Source organism: Vitis vinifera, chromosome 13, assembly GCF_030704535.1.
Source record: "Vitis vinifera cultivar Pinot Noir 40024 chromosome 13, ASM3070453v1".
NCBI lineage: Eukaryota > Viridiplantae > Streptophyta > Magnoliopsida > Vitales > Vitaceae > Vitis > Vitis vinifera.
This window is the reverse complement of record NC_081817.1, coordinates 5,476,805-5,504,117: the sequence shown is the minus strand read 5'-3', so window position 1 is coordinate 5,504,117 and position 27,313 is coordinate 5,476,805. Positions and strand designations below refer to the sequence as shown.

The window sequence follows — 27,313 nt, the reverse complement described above, 5'->3', positions numbered from 1 at the left end:
AGGTCTTTCCCAATTAGCTTGTAGCTTTCCGACTCTCACTTCAATTGTGTTTTCGAAAACTCTTCTGAGGACCAAAGATCCTGGCCAGAAAACCATGGTCGTGCCCTTTTGTTGTATTAAGTGATTGCCCTCTGATGGTAAGAAGCTATCTAGATAGTTGCATCTTCTCACTTTTTATCAGCCCAATCCAATTGCCTTATGAGTTTTTCATCGTTGTCCCTTTGATCTTGCACGGTTGTTTTGATAGTAGGCATGCCAATTTTGGTTGGTATGATAGCTTTCATCTCATAAGCAAGGGCAAAGGGAGTGGCTCCCATTGACCATTTGGATGTTGTCCGGTAGGCCCATAAGACTTCGGACAACTCGTCTACCAATTTTCCTTTTGCTCCTTCCAACATTTTCTTCAATGCATTCAACAGGGTTTTATTTGTCGCATCTACTTGTTCGTTGCTTTGTGGATAGTGGGGTGTTGAGTACAAATTCTTAATGTTTAGCTCTGAGCATAATGTTCAAAAGACGACGTTGTCAAACTAAGGCCCATTATCCGTAACAATTGCTTGTGGAATTCCGAACCAATATACGATATTTTTCCAAATGTACTTGGCGATATCTTCATCTTTGATACTAGCATAGGCTTCTGCCTCCACCCACTTGTTGAAGTAGTCAGTTGCAACGAGTAAAAACTTCTTTTATACTACTCCAATGGGCCCACTACAATGATATTGGAGTGGAATCAGTAGCATAAATGTTTACCATTGATGGAAAAATGCTCTAATACTATGAACAGAAAAAAATAGTTGAATTTTTTTATTCTGTTTTTTGTTGCTACTTTGTTGTATAGACATTTTATATACCCACAATCACATTTCCAGCATGAGTGTTTCTTAAATCCATTAAAAAAAACGTGATTACAAAAAAAATTAAATAAAATAAAAAAACACCTCAACACTCTCATTACACAACAAGCTCATAGTACTTTAATTATTATAATTTATCAAATAGTTTAATTTCCCCAAAAGTAATTTTATTGAAACCAAACTAACCTTTGAAAAAATAATTTAATATTAAAAAAGCAAGAAAATTTTATAACTAAAGAAACTTTACTATATCATTATTTTAAAAAAAAAATGTGATTTTTAATTTCAATTTGGGGTTTTACTCTTGAGCTCAACCTAAATATAAAGATTACTTCAATGGAGGCCTTTCTTTTCTCAATTTACTCTTTAGTGTGCAATAATTTGTCTCTCTTTTCTCACATGAACCTCCCATATATCCTAAAATTTAACAAACACTTAAACTATATTAGATTCACGAAAAGTACTAAAAAATAAAAAATATTAAAAAAATAGTTTTCTCATGTTCATTTTCATTGTAAAAAATAATGAAGGAAAATTAAATATAATTAAAATTTGTTAAAAATGATGTATTTTAAAATTATTTAATTTTTATATAATAAAAATAAATAAATAGAATGAGTTTGAAAAAACATATAAAAATAATTTATTAACTTTAAACCTATTTTTAATTTTTTTTTCTACTTTTCTTTTCATAATATTTCTACCAAAGTTTCAAAGCAATCTCCATCATCCATTGGATCACTCATAACAGACGTCACAAGTTGACACACCAGTGCATTATATAAATGCATATCCCTTCTTAAAAGTAATTCTATATATATAATGCATAAAATTGCCTATTTTTTTTTAAAAAAAATTTGTATAAAATCTTTTATCTTTTTGAAAATACATATTCTTTTAAAATTCGATTTTCTTATGTTTAATTGTCCTATAAAAAAATTCAAAGAAAATTAAATATAATTAAAATTAGTTAGAAACTTATGTATTTTTTAATTATTTAATCTTTATATTGATGAATTGAAATAAATAAAATAAGTTTGAAATAGTAAATAAAAATAATTTATTGAATTTAACACTTATTTTTTTTATTTTCTTTCACTTATTATTTTCTTCTACTTTTCTTCTCTATTTTCTTTCCCTTACATTTTCCCTCAAATTTTCCGAGAACTAAACATGATGTTTAAATATTAATTTTAACTATCATTAAAGTTTTGTTTAGAGGAGCTTTGAAAGATTAAAAGCCATATTAACTATTATTATTGTCCCTTTCTTGTAATAGTGAAGATAAAAATCAAGGAAAATTATCAAACTTCGAATTTTGACTATGAGAGGTAAAGGATGATATTTGAGTTATTGAATAAAGATACAAATGTATAAAAAATAAATTTAATGAATAAAACTAACATACAAATAAATAAGATTAAGATTATTATTATTATTTTTTGCAATGTTTCTAAAAATTACTTCTAATTTAGAAAGTATTTTTGAAGAAAAATTAAATATTTGACCAAATTTAGAAAATACTTTTAAAATTTTGAAAAATAACTTATATTACTTTTCGAAGAAACACTAGATTTATAATTTTCTATAAAATGCTTGAAAAAAAAAGACACTTCATTGCCAAATAAACTCTAATGTACAATGAGTTTAAATTAAAGTACAAAATAATAAAACTTGAAATATCCAAGTGACAATATATGAAATATAACTTGTTTTCATAAGTATAAAAAAAGTATGGTCCTTTATGACAACTGTTTTCAAAAATAATTTTTTGTTCTCTTAAAACAAAAAAAACACGTTTGGTAACCAAAACCTGTTTTTTGTTATTTGTTTTTAAGAACAAAAATAAAGCATTGGATATATAAGCATGTAAAATGATTAAAAATAAAACATTGGATATAAAAATTATTTTTAAAATATTAAAAATAGGTTAAAATATTTTCAAGTTTTCAAACAAACTTTTGTTTTATAAAACATTAAAGAACAATTTGAAAAAACTTGAAAACTTTTATCAAAAATTGTTTTAAAAATAGTTACTAAATATGACTTATATTTTAATACTCATAATATGGAAACTAAACTATGAGTGCATTTAATAGTGATTTTAGAAAACGTTTTTAGTATTTCTAACATGCAAATGATATAAATTTTAAAATGTTAAAAAGTTTGAAAGACTTCCTAAAATTATTGTAAAACGGACTTTAATGTACCAAAGGGGGAAAAACCATCAACCACTTAATTATAAACACCTATCCAACCTTGTGCCAAAAAGTAAACATTAAAAAAGTCTTTGATATAAGATAATGTTATAAAGAAATGTGTTGCAAAATGTCAAACATCAAAGTGTTCGACATAAGATAAGAAGGTTATAAAGAAATATGTTGCAAATCTAAATATGATCATAAGAGCACTCCCAACATAATTTTATTCCTGCTTTTTATATTTTATTTTTAAAAAAAACCACGGAAGGTGGTTTTGGCTTATAATAATAAAACAGACCATTTTCCATTCCCAATCATCAAAAGGAAGCATTATATTGCTATATTAATGCCCAACCGCCACTCTTGTAAGGCCGTCTCCATCTCTAAGCCACAAGGAGAGTGACCGACCTTGACAACGCATCAAAAGAGTGAAGTGCCCAAAGAAGAGCCACACACCATAGACGCCATTGCGTTCCGGGGGCTTCTTTCTTCGCTATCCTTCAATGGCGACGCTATCAGCATCGTCTTCGTCGATGCCCTTGTCCGTACTCTACTCCGCTCGAGGCTCCTCAAGTAAGCCAAAACCGCCGCGTGTTGTGGCCAGCTTCGGCGAGGTGGTCGGCAAGGACATGGAGTTCCTCAAGAAGCGAATTGGCAGAGGCGTTCAGTGGGCCAACGGAGCTCTTCGCATTCCTCAGCTTTCCAAATCCCTAGACCGTCTTCTCTGGCTTCGAATGACCGAAGATCCTCTTGCCGCTTCCTTGCCTCCTCCTTCTTGGCCCCAACCTTCTTATCCAGGTCTGTGCTGGATTCTCTTCATCTCTCTTTTTGTATGTGTTATTTGCTTGTTTTGGAGATGGATTGCTTGAGGGTTCTTGGCGGGTTTAATGGTCGAGAAAACTAGGGAAACAGAAAGAAATGATTCTTGAAAATCTTTGTGTCTGATGTTGTTTGCTTTCCGGAAAGGGAAATGCTAATTTCAACTGAGCGAATTGTAGGAATTTCGGGTTAATTAAATGGAGGTTTTGTTTTCTTGTATGTGGTCTTTTATTTTCTAGCTGCAGAAGGGGGGATTCAATCACTTACATAGTTTATGCTCCATTTGTTGCTTTTGAGGGCGATTATGCAATATCAGAGAAGCTCGCGTGAGAATTTGTGAAAATTATCATGGTGTTGGTTGGTATTCCTTTGGTTGGAGGGAAAGTGTGGAAAAGCAAGAAATATTGGACTTCGGCTTTATTTGCAATGCAAGAAAGTAAAACTTGGAATGAGATGAGCTGAATGCATAAACACAATTTTTTTTTTCCCTATAACTTAAGCGTCCAAATAGAAAGTAACCTACTCGACAAATCCTAAAATTTGAAGTAGTAAGTAAAGATTGAATTTATCTGAAAAGCACTCAGAGACATTATGTCTTACCCCTCGGAACAATTTTAAAGGTGGAATGGGCATCACCACTTCAATAGACCTGTAACTTGCATAGTTGAAATTGCTATATAGTTTTAACTATGAGTGGCCAATTATGGACGAACTCTATCAGACTTTTAGTTCCATTTCTCATTTATTGGATTTTAATTTGGAGAAATCATTTATAGGTGCTTTCTTTTATTTTCCTTTCCCCCTTATTTCCAAGGACCAAATAGAATCACATTATTTATTTAGGGGAGGGGAATCCATGTGACGTTCCTACAGCAAAGAAAGATATAGTGACAATACTTTATAGCTTATCATTGTTCATTAGTAGTCCTTTCTTCAATTGTATCTTATGCACACATAGATATGACTCTTGTGTTATTTTTTTAAAATGATTGAGCAATTGAGGCAAATTTTGGTGGTTGCCTAAGGGAATGAGATGCCAGCAGAACTGGGAAATTGGCTTCATGGATTTGGAAAGTTAGTGCAAAAAAGATACCTTTGTGTGTTTCAAGAGTGTGTGTGCATTCATACATATATAAACCACATCCTAAACAGAGTGTAACGTTTAAAGTATTGAAACAAACTTTGGTAGGAAATAAATTTTTGGTGGTTCCCTAAGTGAGTCATATACTAATAGAAGTAGGAAATTAGCATATGCCAATGGAAGTGGGAAATTGGGAGTGAGAGAGAGGGAGCTACCTTTATGCATCTTTATGTGGGTGTTGCCTTGTGCTTCTCTGTGTATGCTCTTGTGAATGGTGAAAATTTGATGTTCAAATGGAATGTTTTAAATAAATAACTTTTAGGTTTATCTGAAATTGATTAATGAGTTTCAATTATGCCTTTTAGATTAACCTAGTGAGAATTGATAATTGTCCTAATAATCCAAGAAATATCCAATGACACATTAACATCATATATACGTGGCAAATCAATTATGCCTTTTAGATTAACCTAGTGAGAATTGATACTTGTCCTAATAATCCAAGAAATATCCAATCACACATGAACATCATATATACGTGGAAAATCACCTATAGAGATTGTCACAATCTTTGTAGATGTAGAAACCATGAGTTCATTGATCATAGAAAAAATCTACTAAATCGGAAATAATCGTACACATTTTATTGGTCCAGATGCTTCTACCTACAAGTTTTATATCGAATGCTATCTACACAAATTCTTCACATTTGTGACACTACACACCCTTGTGTTCTTTAGTTGATTACCTCAAAACTATATCGATGCTCGACAACTAGAATCCATGATCTTTGCTTTTCCTTTTTGAAAGGGCTTTCAAGATTCTTCAAACATGATCTATAGTTTTGAGGGTTTTCAAAAGTAGGGCAGAACAATGGTGTCTTTTGATTTTAAGGGTTTTCTATTTCACACACTCAAAAAGAGTTTTTAAAAGGGCTATTGATTAAAAGAGATAACATAATCATGTATTTGGAAGAATGACCTTTATCTTTTAAAAACATGAAAAATAACCTTTTTTGAAAAAAAATATCCTTTATCAAATTTTTTATCCCTATCTCACATCTAAGCACTTCTTTGAAGAAGAAAAATGTGGGGGTAAAAATGTCAAATTGAAGTTATACTTACAATTTTCAATAAAATGAGTTTATTTTTCCAAATAGGCAGATTATTATATCCCTTTGGCACAAATACTTCTTTTTAAAACCTTCTTATATGTAAACCCTAAGTCTTTAGTTGTATCTAATTAGGAAAAAAATATTTTGGAAAATTAGAAAATTTTTAACAATTTTTTTTTTTCAATTTTCTAGAGAAAATGCTTGAGGCACTTATGTACCCTTCAGGGTAGTGCTTGAACATCCTCTTGGTAGATGTCATCCAAACTATTTTTCCTATTTTGCATGCTTTTAACCGCTTAAATAACCAATGCGCCCAAGTTATGTACAATGCAAGTAATGTAGTCATATATGCTCAAATAATCAATTAATGCATATGAGACAAAAAAAGGGAAACTAAGAAACATAGATAAATAAATTTATAAATGAGTCTCAATGTGTTACATCATGTCATGCTAATTAACATGGTTATACACCTTCTCAATGTCTAGTTTGTAAATCAAAATGCTATTAAGGCTCTTCAACCTTGAATCTATGGCTTTATTTGTAATAAGCATCACATTCAAAATTTATCCTCTACAAAAATTTTACATTGATCTCCTACCTTAAAATCCTTTGAGCTCTAAAAATTCCAAACGTTGTAGTAAAGATCCACTAATTGATTAAGCCAAGCTACTTCTGGCCAAAACCTCTTTTGTCAAGAACTGTTAAGAGGAAACCCCTAATTAATATGGTCGTATGCCTTCTTGATGTCTGGCTTGTAAATCAGAATGCTGTTAGGGATCTTCAACCCTGAATCTATGGCCTCATTTGCAATAAGCATCACATCCAAAATTAGTTTGCCCCCTACAAAAGGTTTTACACTTATGTACATCTTCAACAATGTGGAGGCTTTAAAGGATGGAAACAAACCTAAGTTGACAGTAAATATTTTCTGGTAGCCTAAGGGAATCAGACACGAACAAAGTTGTGTAAGTGGGTGCATGTGTGTGTGAGAGAGAGTGTGTGTGAAGGTTTACACTTAGAGAGAGAGAGAGAGAGAGAGGTTTTACAATTAGAAAGTTAGTTCTTTGTGTGCGCTTTTGTGAATAGTGAATGAAGGTTTCATTTCTCACAACTAGAGGGAAATTGGCTCCTTGGATGGATGGGGAGGGGAGCAGGGAGGGAGGGAAATTGGATCCCTGGATGGATGGAGAGGGATTGGGAGGGAGGGAGGGATCGAGGGAAATTGGCTCCCTGGATGGATGGGGAGGGAGGGGCTCCAAGGAGGGAGGGAGGGAGATAGAGAAGTTTACACTTACAAAGTTAGCTCTTTGTGTGTGCTCTTGAAAATAGTAAATGAAGGTTCCATTTCTTGCAACGAGTGGGAAATTGGTTCCCTGGATGTGTTGGTGGGGGGCGGGGGGGAGAGAGAGAGAGATCTGTATGTGCTCTTGCAGACAGTGAATGGATGTTTTATGTATACCACAACTTCAATAAAGTGTAAGATTTGAAGTAATGACATTTGATTTGGATGTGATTAAAAATACTGAGAGTGTTATGACTAGAGATAATGAACCTAGGACAGGATTTGAGTGAAAATTATGTCCGGGCCAAGTTAAATTGCCTTTTTAGGCATTTCAGTCCTGTGATGGAATATATAATACCAATTTACTATTTAGGACCATGCCCAAATAAACTTATGGTGCCACACAAGCTCACACATGTATCTTTTTCTAAGGTTGGGGAATGCAGACCAAATCATCTTGACTTGTTTCTGTCATCTTCCTTTTCTTGTACTGATATTGCAATATTTCATTTCTGACAGGACTGTCTGGTGTTGACTTGTTCATGGCTGATCTCAAAGCCTTGGAGACATATGCTAGTTATTTCTATCATCTGTCTAAGCTATGGTCTAAGCCACTTCCTGAAGTCTATGATCCACTAGAAGTTGCTGACTACTTCAATCGCAGGCCTCACATAGTGGCCCTTCGGCTTCTTGAGGTAGTAAAAATTCAATAACGGGCATGAACATAATGGTGTATTTGTTTGCTTGTCCCTAGTAAAATCTATGAGTTCCAAAGATCCAATCTCATTTCTCCTTGTTTTGAGTGAGGATCCAGCTTCTGTCAAATATACAATCCCTTACTTTAGGTAATAGTCGAATTTTTCCAAAATTTTCTGGGAAAAAAATTTCTTTAAAGCTCCATTTGTTTTTGATGGATAATTTACGCTGTAGCTCAGGAAAAGGTTACCATGTTTCTCTAGTGAGGTTTGGGAAAAGAATTTCTTTATGCCATAAATTTATTTTTTCTTGGGTAATAGTCCCTAGGATTTTTTCCAAAATTTTCTGGTAAAAAAGTTCCTTTAAAGCTCCATTTGTTTTTGATGGATAATTTATGCTGTAGCTCAGGAAAAGGTTACCATGTTTCTTTAGTGAGGTTTGAGAAAAGAATTTCTTTATGCCATAAATTTATTTTTTCTTGGAATAAATGTTATTTGAATATATTTGCTCTAAAACTGACGATGAGTAGTTGGGTCTTGAGCTAAACCTAGGAAATCTTAAGTGCCAGAATGCCTTTCATAACCTTGTAGCCATTATTCTTGTAATAATTCCAACTAAAATGACTTCTTACCTTATCACAATTCCATCTGGAAGGTACAGGTTACTCCTACAGCACTGCCGTATACAACGTATCTAGCATAACTAGCAACCTTGCAGGAGCAACTTACAATTTGTTGTGATCCCAAAGGATGGGTTAATAATCTCTTGCCAATAATCATCTCTGCTGAATAGAAACATTAAGCTAGAAACTCATACAAGATGAGCACTCAGGAAAAAGAGATCATATGAACCTTGTAGGAAGCTTTTTGACAAAACGTATCACTACCTGGTAATAAAGATTGTATGGAAATTTTCTTTTCCAGATAATTTTAATTCCAAAACCTGGTAATGTTTGGAACGTTATACCTTAGCTCAAATGGCAGTATTTTATGTTCTTTGACTTTGATTTGGAGTGTGGATAACCTAACTAAATGCCACATTAGTTACCCTTTCAAGAAAGTTGTCTTCCTTAGCTTTATGCTCGCATAAATAACTGAGTGTTTGTAATTGTAATGTCATGGCATGTATGTGCACATAGGATACACAAGGCATTCTTCTGGTTGATAGCATCAACTCTTGATAGCCACACTTGGGAGGAATCTTATGCTTTCTTTTAACTAAATGGAAGACTGTTTTTCTGTTTAAAACATTCTCTTGGGTTGTTGAGCCAATTTGAGATAAATGACAATGGAGTATGTTAAATTGTATGATGAACTGATTTTAGAATGAGAGACAGTCTATTTGATGGGGACAGAGCTGCCTGCTTTGTGCATGTTTTGCCATGGACTTTCCCTGTTCTTATGGTCTTTTGATGCCATATTATTAATATGAAGTTGTTGTCTAGGCTTCTTTTGTAGAAGTACATTCTTATTAATTTAATAATGTTATGTGTTGGAAGGTGTTTTCCTCCTTTGCTTTTGCTGCGATCAGAATTCGAACCTCTGGGATTACAATGTTCTACGGATCAAATATGGATAGGGATATCAATGGCAACATTTCTCCATACAATTTTGGAATGGTGCTAAAAGAAACTATGCTTAACCTTGGTCCCACTTTTATCAAAGGTTAGCAATATGATGTAGTTGAAATTTGCATTCAAACATTCAATTTTTGGCTTTTGCTTTTGTAGTTGCATCTTTTTATTTTTCTTGCATCCAATATTATTCTTTGAATTATCTGTCTGGGCCGTTTACCCTTTTCTGCAGTCACAAGATTACAAATATGCTAGTTACATGCCTTTGCTTGCTGATGCAGTTGGTCAGTCCATTTCCACAAGACCAGATATCATTGGTCCAGAAATTTCCAAGGTTAGATGGTGGATATTTTTCTATTCTATTTTGCATTAATGCATTTACTGTCTGCTATGTTAAAATTTCTTCCTTCTAAGCAGGTACAACTCTGCAACTACAAGATGATTTTCAACTGGGCATGAATGGAACTTTAACATGCTCAAGTACTTTTTCTTGTAGTTATGCATGTGTGTATTTTTGTTTAAATGGCATGGACTCTAAAAATACAATTATGTTAATGCACTCCTTAGATACAAAATGTATTTTATATCCCCCTGGACTTGAATTATGGAGAATCTAACTGTTGCACTCTCTAAAGATTATCACATAATGAAATGCTATGATAAGTTTGTATATTTTATTTTATTTTGAGTTATGATTGCAGGCGTTGTCTGGGCTGCATGATCAAATCCCTCCTTTTCCCAGAGATGTGGCTATGAAGATCATTGAAGAAGAATTAGGTTCTCCTGTAGAAGCATTCTTTCGCTACATCTCTGAGGAACCTGTGGCTGCAGCGTCATTTGGTCAGGTGGATCTTTTCTTTACAATTAAGTTATGACTAAAAAGTAGGATTTGTTGCTATCTATCTATGCATCTATATATATATTTATTACATGCTTTTACTGATTTGGAGGTTGTTCCTGGTGTTTTGTATGCCTCACATTTTAGGTCTACTGGGGGATTACTCTCGATGGTTCTAATGTTGCTGTGAAAGTTCAACGTCCCAATTTGCATCATGTGGTAGTGCGGGATATATATATTCTTCGCATTGGGGTTTGTACTGGCCTCAACCTATTCTTTGTCTTTCCATAATTAGTTGTTTGCTTTCTTTTAACTTGGCAATTAACTGTTTCAGCTGGGGCTAGTGCAAAAGATTGCAAAGAGAAAAAGTGATCCTCGTCTTTATGCCGATGAACTTGGGAAGGGCTTGTCTGGAGAGTTGGATTACACTTTAGAGGCTGCAAATGCCTCTGAGTTCCTGGTACTTGTTATGTTTTCCATTTGAGTTCCATTGCCTTTTTAATGTCAAGTGGATAACTGAAAAGGCCTCATGAAGAGCTACTAGAAACTTTTCCTGAGGGCTCAAATTTCCACTTCAGATAACATTTCCGTCACTCTGGAGGTTGGATTAAATTGCAGAAGTTTATGGAGTTAGAAACTAAAATCATTGAATTGAGTCATGCCAGATTTAACTTTTGAGCTTCATTTTCTTTTAAACTTTGGTTATTCTGATTGCAAACAACACATGGAAGATCATGAAAGCTTAGAATATTATCTTTTCCATGAACATTGGCTACTGATGAAGAGATCATGGATTGGCCTTCTCATTACCATTCAATATTTTGTGACAGTTTCACCTTAAATTATTTTTGTAAATAGCATAAACATCTTGAAGTAATTTTAAGAATTAAGATGTAAATATTATCTATTTTTATTTACTATGTGACACTTGCTCCTAACCTACTGTAGTTTATGGGTCATCTTCAAGGTGTAGCTCAATATCAGCTAATATAAATTGATTGTTTTAGTTGATGTAAAATTTTCTACAAAAGTGAGTAGCGGAGGTGATAATGGTTTTCAGTTAATGAAGTGGAATCTGGGGCTCTCTTCATATGCAAAGAGACAGGCTGATACCTGTTTATTCTTACTGCATAGTCAATTTCCAAGATTAAATGTTCCTGCTCCTCCTTAACTGTTTGTTTCTGTACAGGAAACTCATTCCTCCTTTTCATTTATTCGTGTTCCAAAAGTTCTTCGACATCTAAGTCGAAAGAGAGTGCTAACTATGGAGTGGATGGTGGGTGAGAATCCAAGTGATTTAATTTCTGCATCTGCTGGAAACTCAATTGCTCATGTCTCTGGATATTCAGAGAGGCAGCAAACTGATGCCAAACGACAGCTTCTTGATTTGGTGAGCAATAATGAATGACAGAATTACTCTTGTACTGTGTTTTCACTTTGCTAAAATTTTCTTGTTAGTCCTGATGTGAATCCTACTAAGAAGGGCTCAGGTTGCTTAAACTGCAATTTAGATTTGACAAGTTAATGAATTTGAGATCCTTGGATTGGCAAAAAATATAGCAAGCTGAAGGGTCTACAAAGGGAGAGAGATGGTCAAAAAGAGATGGCAGTTTTGTAGTGAGAAAAGACCTAATGAATGATGTCTAACAGAAGATGGGCCTAGGTAGAATGGGACAGTGAAACAGGAGTTCAAGAGTCAACCCAAAAATTTAGGATGAGGCTATATATATATATATATATATATATATATATATATATATATATATATATATATATATTTGATAGATAAACACAGAAAAAATATATTAAGAGAAAAAGGCACCTAAAAGGCAACCTAAAGCATACAGGGAGGCTATATTGTTTAATGGTTCTATAAAATTTGCTTTTACGTTATTTTTTCCTGAAGACTACTGTGATTCAGTGCTGTGAAATTGTGAATCTGTGATCTAGCCAAATATTAGACGTGCCTGACATACTTGCATATGCTTGTGCTTAATTATTCTAGGTGAACAAAGGAGTGGAGGCATCCCTAGTTCAACTCCTTGATACAGGCTTATTGCATGCTGATCCGCATCCTGGAAATTTGCGTTACATGCCTTCAGGGCAAATTGGGTAAATCATTTGATTCTTTTTCTTTATTGTACAAAACTATGTTTCTCTATGCTAAATGTGGTTATTGTTTGTTGTCAAAATATATTGGAAAATCTGTTTATGACACTCTCACCTTTGCTAGTGATTTTGTTCTAGGTTTTTGGATTTCGGTTTGCTTTGTCGGATGGAAAAGAAGCATCAATTTGCCATGCTTGCATCCATAGTGCATATTGTAAATGGGGATTGGCCGTCCCTTGTTCATGCGCTGACCGAAATGGACATTATAAGAGCTGGAACTAATATTCAGCGTGTTACCATGGTACTCTATCGGCTCTCTAGTTTTTGATATATATGTTACATTAGTATTTTTCTGTTACTGAGCATTGGATTTTTAGCAGAAGGGTATGAATTTATGCGCTACTTATGGTATACTATTATATGTTCTGTTAGATTTATAGGGTAGAGACTATTGTCTCCTCACGGACTGCAATTGTTAGAACTCACATTGTTTGAAGCTAAAAGTTGAGTTAAAATTTCAGGATCTGGAGGATGCCTTGGGAGAGGTAGAATTCAAAGATGGAATTCCTGATGTCAAGTTCAGTAAGGTAAGAATCTTATCTAGATGAGGCTACTAGTTTTTATTCGTATTTCTTGTCATGTGACGTGAGGCTTGAACCAATATTGTATATGGACACTCCATAGTTATTTGTGTGAACTTCCTTTAGCTATTGTCTTTTCTAGTCTGATGCATCTGACTGCTTTCAGCTTGGTGTGTTGCTGATTATTATAATAATTTTTTCTGAAGGTACTGGGTAAAATCTGGTCCATAGCCCTTAAATATCATTTTCGGATGCCACCATATTATACTCTAGTCCTGCGTTCTCTTGCTTCCTTGGAAGGTATAATATGCTACAGTCTTCAAATCGTCACAGTTCTATTTATTTTTAATTTTGAAAATCTGAAATTGCAAAGCTGTAATTGAGAATGATAAATTTTTTCTTTTCTCTGAATTGCCTGATGGATTTGTCTAGCTTACCCAAACCATTGGATGATAGATAAAATCATCAGCAATGAAAAATGTGGGATTGCCAAAGACTACTGAGCAATCACATAATCTTTGGCCAATGGGTTGTCTAATCAGCGTCTGTAGGCTAGCCCACATGTTTCTTTTGGTTTATGCACTCCAACCTTGCCATCTCATATATGTGTATGTTTGTGTATATATGTGTATACACTCATTTTTCTTTCATGTTCAATTGACCTAATGATTTTCTATGTACTTCAATTTACATTCAATGTTTTGTCATTTATTCTCAGGATTGGCAATAGCTGCAGACAAAAATTTTAAGACATTTGAAGCTGCATATCCTTATGTTGTTCAGAAGCTTCTCACTGATAACTCACCTGCCACAAGGAGAATTTTACATTCGGTATCAATGTTTAAGAATTGTAGGATCTTTTGGTGATTTTTACTGGGTTGTATCATGTTATGATGTATTTGCTTTTGATCTCCGTCAACATGACTTACTGATAATTACACGTGGGGAAAAGAGAAGTAACATTCTTGATCTTCTTTGTGCTTGTTTGTCAGCTAATACTGCTACAGTGCCATACTTTAATACTCTTAATTTCTAAAAATATTTCAGGAACATTCTTGAATTTATTTATTAGCAGTTCTTTGTTGTTTATTCACTTCATTTGCACCCATACAGGTGGTTCTAAACAGAAGGAAAGAATTCCAGTGGCAGAAGCTTTCTCTCTTCTTAAGAGTGGGTGCAACTAGGTATGCTAAATTGTGTTTTGCAAAATACTTGCAATTTTTTATTTTTTAACTGATTTGGATATCCATACTTATTAGTTATTATGCCCTGAAGGCTGAAGGTGGTTTTTTTTTTTTAAAAAAAAGATAAAAATAATAAGTGATACATGTTCTGAATTAATATGCACTTTAATTGACTATTTTTATGTGACGTACATAATGTTTCTCAGCCAACTCTTAACATACCTGGCTTCTCATTTTTCACGATGTGCCAGTTACCAAGTCTTTAGACGAATAAAGAGACCCCTAGAAAACTCATTTCCTATGGAAACCTTGTGTTTACCTTTATTTGATCTCATAGAAGCTCTTTTCATTTTTCTAGGCAATCTTTTGCAGATTTTTCTGTGATATAGGGTTTCAATGAGAATTGTTGTGCTAAAGGAGATGGTAGAAGATAAGTATTCTTGGAGGGATGGTAGCCCCACTTACATAGGACATGCACAAGAACACTTAAAGATTTTTTTGTAAATTATGAGGACCATAGTTTGGCTAAATATAAATATTGTCTTATGCATAAGCTCCAGAAACCAGAAGTATTTAATCTGCTAAATACAATTGCTTGTTGAGCTAGCATCAATTCTCTTTTCATTGATGCATGGTTTGGCTCGTCCTTTTAGTAGCCTCAGTTATTCTTTCTGATGGCTTGTAAATTTTGCATTTGTCTGTATTCATATTTATTACTTCTGATATTTATCTTCAGGAAAGGCTTGCAACAGCTGGTAGCACCCAATGGTGAAGCTCCACTCAATTATTCACCGGGTGGGGTCAATGGTACAGTTGATGTTGCAAACTTGGTCTTGAGGCTTTTACCATCCAAGGATGGTGTTGTGCTGAGAAGACTCTTAATGACTGCAGTAAGTGCCTCTGAGATGGACCTTCTTTCCTCAAATTTATTGCTGTTATTGGCCGTAGTCCCTTTTGGGTATTAGAAGTTCTACTGCACTGTATGATGATATATCATGCTCAAGTCTGCCCATGACAAGATGGTTGGTCTTATTAATGTTCAGTGAAGCTGTGAGAGATCAATTAAAAAACAAAGTGCTGATTTAAGAGGGTATTCTAATTAGTGAGTAGGCAGTAGTTTGTATTCCATTTCATTTGCATATAAATGATTGATTGGACTTTGAGGTGGCCTGTGTTCTTGTTACATGTGTCACCATGGATTAGGTCCTGAGGAAAATTGACCAGTCTATCAGCTGTGGAGTGTTTTCCTTTTATAGAAATAACTTCATTTTGGGGCTTAGTTCCCTGGCTATGATGATTTTGGCCTAGTTTGCAAACGGTATGCAACTCCATGATAACCAAAGGGATTATAAATGGCAAGTGAATGAGCATTAATAAAAGAAAGAACCTGTGTGATATTTTGCAAATTTTGGAACATGAAACTGATTATGCATTCAAATGAACAGGATGGGGCTTCGTTGATCCGAATGATGATTTCCAAGGAGGCAATTTTCTTCCGCCAACAACTTTGCAAAGCTATTGCTGATGTACTATACCAACGGATGCTTGAAGTTATTGGACAAGGCATTGCCATAACACAACATAGTTCCCAATGGAGATTGAGAAGTGGACCCAACAACAGAGATCTAAGTTCACTCTCCAGATCATCCGCACTTACTTATGATTATCAGTCTGTCCTCAGAGATCGACGGCTCAAAGTGATTTTCTTCAAGATACTCAACTCAGTAAGGAGAGACCCTGTGTTGACCCTGAGGTTCTGCTGGGCTTCTTTTATCATGTTCATGACAGCTTCTGCTTTGGCATGCCATCGGATTTTAGTCTCACTGTCTGAAATCTACTTGGGCCCAGTATCACTTCCTTCCAAGCGAGTTGCAATTAGTGCTTGATGTTTTATCGACACCCTCCCAAGAATCCCTTGTTTTAGAGCTAACCTTGGCAGAGAAGACTGACATGAGAAATGACAATCCAGAGTTCAGTTGGATTATTAGGTCTCATGGCTGGTAATATCCACCTTTGTACTTCCATGATGGCCCGGATCCAAAGTCACTGTTAATCCTTTGCTTGTGTACATTCTTTCAAGGCTGCAAACTTTAGGCCATGTTAACTGTGATATTGCGAATTGTGAGGGATAACCATAAAAAAGACATAAATATTGAGATCTGTACAAAGTCACGGTTATAGAAATAGCTGTTGTTATACTCCAATACGTCATGTTAGTAATATATTTGTCCAGTTGTTTATGACTGGATTCCTTTGTGTTGATCATCCGAATTAACCAAGTATTTAGCACGTTTTGGCATTGCTTTGCAGGTAAGAATGGTTTATTTGTATAACAGCCCATCCCACAATTCACTGGGAAAGAAACCAAGTCCAAACGCCCTCGACCAAATTAGCGTTGCTTGCATTTTCCTCAACAAGGCTTAAAAGAAGAGAAACTATAGAAGGAGAACCTGTCTTTCTCCTCTCTTCATAAGCAAATAGGGAATGCAGAAGACGTCAGAGGAATCAATCCTACTGCTCGATTGGCATACACAGATCATCCCTACTGCCAGAAAGGAAAAGGAAAAGGGTAAGAAGCAAACTATCAGGCCAAACCAACAGCCCCAAGACAACCCCACTACACCCTCTAAATAAAACAAAATAGGTAAAGACCCCACTCAAACCCATCAATGAAATCAAAGAATGGATAAGTGACCTTTCCGTATAGGATCCTTTATCAATAAAACAGACACTTGGACCCTTTGTTGTTTTTTGTCATGTCTATAGATTGGTTTTTAAGTTAAGTTTATTTTTAAATATTTTTTTAAAAAAAAATTAAAATGTAAATGACATTTACACACCCACTTTAAATTGTCACCCTTTTAGATTAAAAAAAAAAAAACCCCTTCTTCCTAAGGCAAACTCTAATTGTTCCACTCTTTCCACCCTTTTCAATTATAATGTTAATAGATTAAAACAAAAACGCGATCAATCATGTCACATGTATGTTTAGCTTATCTTACTGTGTGTTTAGTCTAGTCCTGTTATTTAATATCTTTGTCTCATTTTTTTATATTTTGATTTCATTATTTATATGAAATCTTAAAATTCGTTTGATTGTGATTTAAAAAAAGTGTTTATAAATTTTATAATATTTGATTTTTTTTTAAATATTAAAAAAAAAAAAAACTTTTTAAAATCTCTATAAAACAAACTCTTATTTTTATAGTTAGTGATTATTTATATGGCATTTGAAAATTCCCAAATACAAGACAAAATGAGAATGGAATCATGCAAGCAAATGACATGACATTTGAAGGTAAAAATTGATTAAACCTCTACCCTCCATTTGGTGTGCTGAAAATGACATAAAACGAAAATGAAGTCAATTTTCCTCACCATAGCAAAATCCGGTACTGAAAATGACGAAATTGAAAAAGAAGTTTGATTTTCCTTCAATCAGTTTTCACTCGCTTGCCCAAGCATTCGACGGTGCCACCAAAAACGGTAATAATGATAAATAGATAAAAATATTTTCCCTAGGCGGCTGGCGTCAAATCCTACATGGTCTACAATATAACGCGGTGGCTCGCGAGGTACCGAATCACTCGTTCATTGGCAAGACTCGGTGAAAATCAGAATCCAGCCTTGGAATCAGATCTTTCCAAGCCAAATCCACCGCCACCATTTCAAATTTTCCGTCATGAGTTCTTCGGCGCTTTCAGGAGTGAGTCTTCTCTCTCTCTTCCTCTCTCTCTCTCACACGCACACATATCTAATTCTCACTTCTCCGTTTGTTTTCCATGAAAGCATGGGAAAAAGAAATGGAAATCAGCAATTCTGAATTCTAATTGTACTGATTTTTGGATTAATTTAGCTCAGGCTTTTCGATTCCGAAACAATGTCTAGTTGTTCTTCTGTTTTTGGTTTTATTTTTATCTGTTTAATTCGCGAACAATTTTTTATACATTTTAAGTGAAATTTGCAACGAAGAGAGGGCAAAGCAGATCGATGAATCTGTCTTGGCAAAGAGAACAAATTTTATTTGATCTATCAGCGAGAGAGTGCTCGAAAGGATTGATGGATGCTTAGGGGTGTGGTTAAGATATCTCAGATCATATTGGTTGAAATTTAGCTTGATTTGGATAAATTAGTTTAGATCTCTTTTTCCGATCTCTTTCTGTAGATATGTAACTCGAATGATTTGGATTTAGCTTGATTTGAAGCTTGTAATTGGTAGGGCACAGGCAATTTTTCCGGATTTACGCGGCTGTGCAAGGGCCTTGCTGTGGTAATTGTTGGTGGCCATGTTGTGGTGCAATTTTTCCCTTCAGCCGTTGCTTATCTAGCCCTTATTCCTGCTAGGTATTTTTATCTTCAAATCACATTATAAATCGTACTCTCTCAATTAATTATAGCTCTTTTCATCAGATATAGCTTGTGCAATTTAAATTTCTTGCGCTGATTGTGTTGGCATTATATAGAAAGAAAAGCTTGAATGTGTCTTAATGTGAATAACTATGCAGTCCCTACCCAATGTGTCAATGGATTTGCTTTCACAAGCTTCAAGTGTAGAACAGTTTTGTAATTATCTTATATTGACAATTAATGCAGACTATATTGGCTGTGTTGGGTTGCTCTATATCTCAGTGAAACTTGTTTCCTTTGTTATGTTAAATTATCTATTCCTATTTAAATGCAAGGATTGGACAGTTTGACTGTTCTGTGTACCATTGGATTTTGGAATTGTATATACATGCCCTAGGCCTCAAATCCACAAAGAAAATCTGGGAAGATATTACTTTATGAATAAGATAAGTCCTTTAAGAAGAAGATGTGAAGGGAAAAGAGTCCGTCGTTCGACTGAAACTGAGATCTGAGGAAAGAGTTACTGTATGGTTGTGGAATAACCTTTAGTACTTTAATTGGTGACCATGAAAATGATATCTTGGCGCTGTAATATAAATCTCCTTCTGGAAAAAGAGAAAAAAGGGGTTTTGGATTCAAATTGGCTAGATGAGACATCCGGTGCAAATAAAGGAACTGATCTAGCACACAGGCAATCAGGGAGATCCTCAGCATGGCTCCTGACTGATAGAACTATGCTGTCCTCAGAAATCACAGAATACAGTTGGACTCCCCTCTTAGATGTTTGGTTTGTTTATTGATGATTTTGGACTTGATCACACAACTTGCAAGGCCATTATAACTGGCCTATCACAGTTTGTTGTTAACATCGTTATGTTTCAACAACATACATGAAGCAGATTTGTCAATATTTATTGGTAATAGGATAATTTTTCAACAACACACGTGTCTTCACGTGGCTGGGAAGATTCTCTCATATTTCTTGGGGCTGATCAGTGATTTTGCCTGTTTGGTTCCTCTCCTGATGCAAGTACCTTGTCTCCTTCTCATAGTATAATGAAAATGATCACCTTTGATTTATGATAGATTCTCTAGAGTTCTCTTGAAAATATCACTAGTGAATAATAGATTGATTTGTGAATCCTTAGATCAATTGACATATAGGATCAAGGTTTTTTTTTACTCCCTATTTTGTTATTTTTTATTTCTTTTTCTTTTAATAAAAAAGCTTACTTGTCAACTGAAACTCATAAGTGATGGGTAGCATTCCATTTTCATGTGTGATGCAGCTGTTTACTACTTGTCTTGCATGGCAGGCTTGGGCATTTTCCTTTCTTTCTTCACCCCAACTGTGTGTGTATCTTGATTATGTAATGAAGAAACAGCTCTCTAACTGCAAAGTGAGACATTACCAGATGATTTGCCATATATGGTCAAAGACCTGGATTGGTTTTTGGATGCAATAATATTTGATCTATTTCTATCTCTTTCAGGAAAGGCAAATTGAGTGTCATGCACGATGCTTTGGATATGCAAGGTTTATATAATGACCTAAAATGTCCCTTAAATTTGTTTGTAGGACAATACCTTTCGCTTGGAATCTAATAACATCCGGTTACATTGAACAAACCATATATGGGGTACAACAACTTCTACTGTAAACTTTGCAACTCTATTTTTACCCTTGTTATTTTTCCTGAAATGCTTTTGCTTCTACTTCATAAAGTTGTTCTGATGGTCAAACTTGTTTTCCAGACGGTGGTCAGCACAGTTGGTCTTCTTTTTTTGGGAAAGCTGCTTGAACCCATATGGGGCACTAGAGAATTCTTGAAGTTCATCTTTGTAGTTAACTTTCTAACTTCTGTGTGCGTTTTCATCACAGCTATCGCCTTGTACTATATAACAAGGCAGGAAAATTACCTGTAAGTATTCCTGGTAGCTTATGTATCCTGGAAACAATTGCTTTATTTTTTTTAATGCTTATACTATTTTGCTACAATTGTTTCCTACTTTTGTGATTAATTTTCCCCCAACAACTTTCCTATAGTTTAGAGTCCCATTTGGTGGTTGAGGAGGAAAAAAGAGAAGAGTGAGAGTCTTGTATCTTTTCTTTTCTTTTACATAGTTATTGGCAACCAATGATGCATAAAAGAAAAACATTGTCTGTTAAAATAAAAGAAAAGTAGAAATAAAAGAAAAACATTTAAGGGAAATTCTATGCATCTAGATAAAGGAAAAAAAATTCAAGATACATGATTTGAATTAGTTGGCAGAAACCATCCTGTAATCACCTCTCCATGGCAGCACTGGATTGAAATGTAGCTCACTTGACTAGGATTTTGCTGTGTTTCATTCCATTTCAATGTGTGGGCCCCCTTCATTTATGCATTTAGATTTTAGCCATTGTGTTTGATGATTCAAGTGCACAAATGAGGGAACATACACTTTGCAATTGTCTGAAAGCTGGTTAGGCCTAATGGACCATTTTCAGGTCATGCGCACCATGTGGCAAGATAATCAAGTAATTCAAGTTATGCATCTAGAAATATTTTGTCATGAATGCTAGCATTTTCCTATAGTTTAGATTGAACTGTCATGATGCCAGACCCTCCCATCAATCTGCATATTTTCCTATTTGGATGTTTATGTTGTGTCTACTTCTTGTATCTTGTTCAATAGTTTTTGACCCTGCAATAGATGAGCATCAACTGGGATGCCTAACCTTTATTCATTCCTTTTTGGTAGTTATATGCCTCTTTCTGGCTTCCACGGAGTCCTTTCAGGTTTCCTAGTTGGCATAAAGCAAATCATCCCTGATCAAGAGCTTTCCTTATTTTCCCTCTTGAAAATAAGAGCAAGGGTAAGAAGCTATTAGAAATAATCTGCTTGATTGTATATCATGCTTTCAGATAATAACATCTGTTATAAATTTCAGTGAAGTATGGATATATTTCTGATGCCCCCTCTTCCACCATTTCTGATGCCATGTAGTGGTTGCCGTCTCTTATGCTATTGCTATCCATTGCAATAAGTTTCTTTACAACAGAGTCAGCAGCATACCTTCCAGCCTTAATATTTGGGACATACATGGGCTGGATTTACCTCAGATACCTACAGAGAAAACCAGAAACAAGACTTAAGGGTGACCCAAGTGATGAGTTTGCATTCTCTACATTTTTCCCTGAATTTCTAAGGTAATCTAGTGTTTCTTGTGAAATAATAATTTTGAAAAGTGATGCTGCTGTTGCTTTCTCTTCTTCTGACGCTGTTTCTTGATGGTTGACATGCAGACCAGTGATTGATCCCATTGGATCAGTATTTGGACGATTATGTTGTGGAAGATTTGAAATTTCTGATGAGGATAGGGGTCACACCTTGGGAGGTGCCCCATTGCCTGGCTCTGATCCCATTGAAGCATCTAGAAGAAGGTATTAGTTCGTAGTTTTCCACTTCTATATTTACAAGTCATATTGCATGTAAAAAGCAATGCAATTTTATTTTTTTTTTCTAATATAGGATGCAAATATCATCAAAATTTTCATGTTAGAACTTAGAACACATTTTGTTTAATCTGTAGAAGACAAGCTTGATCATCTACCTTTTTTCTTCCACATAAAATTCTTGAAGTAGTATGAAAAAAAAAAAAGAAAAAGAAAAAGGGAAAATGAAAGCTGCTTTTTAACCATTCTCACATGGTGGTGCTAATGCTTCTATTCATGTAAGACAATTTTTATCTAAACTTTCATGCAAAAGAATGCAATGGGTCTTAGTTTTAGTAGGAGGAAAAATGAAAAGCCAATATTTCATGTGGTAGTGATGAGGTTATTAACTGTGTATAATATATGGTACATTTTGTCGAATTGCAGAGAAAGAGGTGCTCGAGCACTGGAAGAAAGGTTAGCAGTTGAGAGGTTGACTGCTGGAGAGAGCGCAAAAGAATCAGGAAGAGATGCTGTAGAGGATGTTTAGAATCTTTGGAAACTTTACTTTCAAAAGTGTATGCCTTAGCTACTCAGAGAGGTTGTGTAATAGCTGGAGATGCTTCTTTTTTGGGTTACGGAATATGGTTTTGTCATGCAATTAGCCTGCTATTATGATCCTCTTGGTACAACATATTGCCTTTTTTTCCATTAAAAAATATAGAAACTCATCCGGAAGTGCCCCACAAATGTGTCAACAGTCAGAACAGCACCTTGTTCTCCTCGAATGTTAAGGGACCATTTGTCTTACATGTATGTGATGAACATATCCCTAGAAAGCCTAAAGGGATTTAAAACATACTTAATGACACATTTCCATTCTTATCTAGTCAGGTACTCATGAGTGAAAATCTCAATCCCAAACTGAAATGAATTTCCAGGTGCCCAAACAGGCTGGCAGGCTGTAGGTATTTGCCTCGTTGTGAAACTTCCAGGCTATATTCCATGAAAAGGAGGCGTAGCAACTTTGCCGCGGCCAAGTACCATCATAATCGAATACCAAGATGGGCACATCCTCAAGTAAGCTAAAAAAGACGTGGTTCTTCGAAATGGAATTGTTGAGGGGTGCATTGGCTTATGGCTTACTCTTTCCTATTCCAAAGGCAAAACTGCATGATTTATTTCAACTGCTGTTTTTGTTGTGCCCTATGTGAATTCATTAACCAAACTGACAAAACAACAGGGTTTGGTTCCTCAGAGAAGAGTGAAAAAGGAAAAGAAGTAATGTTTGAAACCTTTTTTTTTCTCTTTTCCTTGATTTCCCTAGAAGTTGCTGCATTATAATGATTCCTCCATTGATGTCTTTATTCAATTCAACGAACAATGAATTGGCTGTTATGATGAATCAAAAAATTTTGGGCATCTCGTTCCCAGCCGAGGAGCAGCGTTCGCTAAAACGATAGCGTTCTATTTTCGCCTATGCCGTGTAAAGCTTAGCCACCTCCTCATGGTACACCAGGCAGTCTCGAGGCAAAAGTGCACAAGCCAAAATACCCAAAATACCCTTCATTTGGCATACTAGCATCGACCTGATCTGGCCCAATGGTATGGGTAGAATAGTAAAAGCGGCCTTGAGGTGCACAATTTTATGTAATTTTATTTTCACGAATCCCTATATAAATTGGGGTAATTCTTTGTTCTTTCTCCACATGAGGCATTTGCAATCCTCTTTGCGAAATTGCGATCGCTCTCTACTCCCCGTAGATCGTCAGGCCGGCCGGAGTCAACGTGTCCTCGACGGCCACGGCCAAGGTATGGTTTCCGCTATAATCTGCCTTCCTCATATCATTATATGTTAATCAATGTACTATATTCACATGATCTTTCATACTTTTCTCTTTTTTCTTAATTTAATCGGTTCAGTTTTTCTCTTTTTCTTAATTTAATCGGTTCAGTTTTTTTCTTTTTCTTAATTTTATTAAATTATTATTACTGATTAATCTTTAATTATTTGCGTTTCTGTTTGAATTTCATTATCAGTCTGTATTCTTCTAAAATTTGTGTTGGCAAGGGATTTATCAATAATTTGATTTGGATAATGTGGTTGTGTGTTGCACAAAGTCGGATTAACTAGTTTTTAATTGTTTTGCATATTTATCTGTTATTTATTTACAAAAAGTGTTCTTTTTTTTTGGAAGAGGTATATTTGGAAATACTTTGGTTGATCTTGTTGTTATAATTATTATTTGTTTAACTTATTGTTATGATCATTCTTCTTAATATTATTATTATTATTATTATTTTTGTTATGAGCGTGGTTATGATTTTTATTTTTGTTTTCCTTTTGGTTGTGATAGCAAAATAGTGGCTTTTAGGAGTGATATTACTTGTCTCATAGTTTGATTGCATTTTCTTTAAATTTAATGAGTTTAATTAAGAAATTTTGATGCATTTTCTTAAGTATCTTATGTAACTGATAAAAAAAAAAAGATACAGAAGATGCTGTACTCTGGAATTTAAAGCATTCTATAAATTTATTTTATTTTGTGTATTATCTAACTTGACTATCCTGTAAATCAGTCCAAAATTTTCAAATTCACAATAGCTATCGGATTACAGCACTTAATCTAAGTTATGGACTCATGATCGATTTTTAATTTCCACCTTTCCTAATGCATTTGGCAAGTAATATCTTTTTGGGTTGAGTTATTATTGGAACTCTAATGAAAAATAAAGGGATTCAACCATTGCAGAAAAAAAAAGGGTATGAGGATGAAGCCTGAGGAAACAATTCAAAAGCAAGTGATACTATTCAGTAATTTGAGATAGAGGGTTGAATTTTCTTTTTGTTGTTAACATTTGAAAGCTATATGTATTGTGAAAGAAGCTTTGTATTAGATAAAGAGATGGGAGAATATGCTTAAACATGCATGAGGAGGCCTATTTAATTACTGTCAAGCTATTGTCTTATTTTCTGTTCTTTGGGTGCTTCCTTGGTAATCCTGGGGGATGTTGGTTTTGGTGGTCTGTATAAAGAAGCAATGGGTTCCCTTGTTTTTGCTTTCCCTAGGCCTGTCGGTTTTGATGACTCTTAAAACTGGAGCTTCCAGCACTGGAATGGGGCCTTGGAGGGGCAGTTAATTGAGGTTTGATGGAATTTTTCTTCAGTAAACTTTACACTCTGAAAGCTTGGTTTTCCTTGAATGAAATTTGCACTCTGACAGCAAGTTACTAAACTTCTGGTGGAGAGTTCTAGTTTGGGTTCTCAAATTGCACTTCCTATCCATTTTCTAGACAAATTTACTAATTTAATGGACCACACAGGCTGTTTTTCAGGATATCCTTGAATATTTTAAAATTGTTATTGATTGATATTATTATTTGTGAAACATATTTCTTGTACATTAATTTATGTGGATAAATTTTCAATAAAGCAGTTTGTTACTATAAATTATTTTTTATTGAGCTAGAGTGGAGGGGATGATTGTTATAGATGATCATAGCTGGTGGGCGTTTTCTATGAAGCAATCTATTGACACAATAATTTAATCTTGGAAGCTGTTGCAGTGTTTTGTATAAAAAATGAAAATGTATGGACAATATTTTCATGTTTATGTAATGTTCATCAGAGGCATGTGAATGAGTCCATCACCCTATTTCTTATTATGGGTTGGCATTTTCCATGTTCATTTTTCAAATTCTTCTAAGTATTATCTAGTTTTTCTTTTGGAGGTTTTCTTATGTGGGGTCTTATCGCTATCAGATTACAGAGCCTTGCAGGGAAGATTGTTATAACATGAACTTGGTTAGCCTCCCTTTGGTGAATTGGGGGATATAGGAACAAGATAGGCATACAAGGATCTTTGAGGATGAGAATGAGAGTGCTGGTTCTACAAAGAAAGAGTTGACTTTGTTGTCATCATTTGATATCTGATTTCATAAGTCTTACCTGAAATATAGTTGTCCTTTATCTTAAGAGATTGAAAGGCTGCTGCTTTGCCTAACCCTCATTATTGTCCTTCTATTTGATCTTGGCTGCCTCCTCTTAAGGACCTTCTCAATCATTCTTCATAGGAGGGTTTTATGTTGTGTGCGCTGGGTTCATGGGGGGAACTCAGGCATTTGGGCATAAGAGTTTTCCTGAGAGATCCGGGAAGAAAGATCAGTTTCACCCCCTTCGAAGCCTTAGTGTGGGACAAGCTGATCGTGTAAAGATTGAACTCTTGTATTGGTTTGAGAAAAGCTGGAAGGTCAGATTTCTTTATTTCTCTACTTGTTTATTTTTTCTCTTTTTTTAATTGTTATTAAGGCAGTGTCACTGAATGGGTAAGCAAGTTAGAGAATGCACAGTTCGTGCTTGGAAGTTCTCCAATCTTTGGAATGAAGTAATTGATCTCTTAAATAGCCTTAGTTTTTGCTTTTTTTTTTTTTTTTTCTTGGGGATCTGAAGTTTCTTATTCAGAGATCGAATTCCTTGCAAAATATTGTGCTTTGACCCGTTTAATAATTTCTGTGTACTCTCTCTCTCTCTCCACAACACACCCCCCCCACCCCACTCTCTTTTTTTGATGGGTAAACACAGAAGAGAATATATTAATTAGAAAAAGGAAGCGAGGGCAACCCAAGGCATACAAGAAGTATATAGTAAGTGCAAAAAAGGCTAAGAAGAGCAAAACAGGAGGGAAAACAAAAGCCTCACCCGCCCTCACCTATTGCCCAACCAATCAAAAAAGTCGATTAAAGATAAAGGGCCAGCATCTATATACAACTTTGTCCAAGACCATAAACTACACACAAAAGAACACTTCAACCTATGTATTGAAAACTCTTCATTGTTGAACACTATCCTATTTCTTTCTTTCCATCCCACCCCCCTTCTCCTAACCTTTTTTGTTTTCCAGTATGAATATTGAATCTTATAAAAAGAAAAACTGTCTACGGCATGCTGGACACTTGAAGTAACTAAGACTCACAGGATCTAGTTAGATGTTATTAGGCTTTGTTCCTTTCAGTGAGTATGCAGGTTCAGCAGTGAAGATGTTTCTTCTCTGTGTTATGGCCTCACTATTGTTGTCATGTTGTAACTGAAAAAAAAATGGGGGATCCCTTTTTTCTTTCAAGTGAGAGAAGCTGGTAGAATATCTGGTTCCCTTAGCCCATTTAGTCCTCTCTCTTTCCCTCTCTCTTAAAGACTTTTTATATCCATATA

The 27,313-nt window shown here is 34.8% G+C and overlaps 2 protein-coding genes across 3 annotated transcripts; both read left to right on the top strand.

Moving 5' to 3' along the window:
- The first annotated feature begins 3,382 nt into the window (after window positions 1-3,382).
- Window positions 3,383-16,603, top strand: LOC100254781 (uncharacterized). The gene is made up of 16 exons (XM_002274520.4): window positions 3,383-3,856; window positions 7,877-8,052; window positions 9,552-9,717; window positions 9,908-9,960; window positions 10,328-10,471; window positions 10,612-10,716; window positions 10,799-10,924; window positions 11,654-11,854; window positions 12,470-12,576; window positions 12,712-12,874; window positions 13,095-13,160; window positions 13,361-13,454; window positions 13,873-13,985; window positions 14,268-14,338; window positions 15,075-15,228; window positions 15,784-16,603. Exons 1-16 carry the CDS (start codon window positions 3,562-3,564, stop codon window positions 16,222-16,224), a joined length of 2,475 nt encoding a protein of 824 aa, XP_002274556.1. The 5' UTR covers window positions 3,383-3,561; the 3' UTR covers window positions 16,225-16,603.
- Window positions 16,604-17,867: 1,264 nt separating this feature from the next.
- On the top strand, window positions 17,868-22,796 carry LOC100258140 (rhomboid-like protein 19). Of its 2 annotated transcripts, XM_002275673.4 has the most exons (8): window positions 17,868-18,044; window positions 18,558-18,682; window positions 20,265-20,325; window positions 20,441-20,607; window positions 21,431-21,545; window positions 21,677-21,879; window positions 21,976-22,113; window positions 22,552-22,796. In XM_002275673.4, exons 1-8 carry the CDS (start codon window positions 18,021-18,023, stop codon window positions 22,652-22,654), a joined length of 936 nt encoding a protein of 311 aa, XP_002275709.1. In that variant the 5' UTR covers window positions 17,868-18,020; the 3' UTR covers window positions 22,655-22,796. The 2 variants fall into 2 exon arrangements, with proteins under 2 accessions (XP_002275709.1, XP_059597542.1); XM_059741559.1 differs by lacking the exons at window positions 17,868-18,044; window positions 18,558-18,682 and adding an exon at window positions 19,955-20,085 and having other exon boundaries at window positions 20,179-20,325.
- Window positions 22,797-27,313: the final 4,517 nt, after the last annotated feature.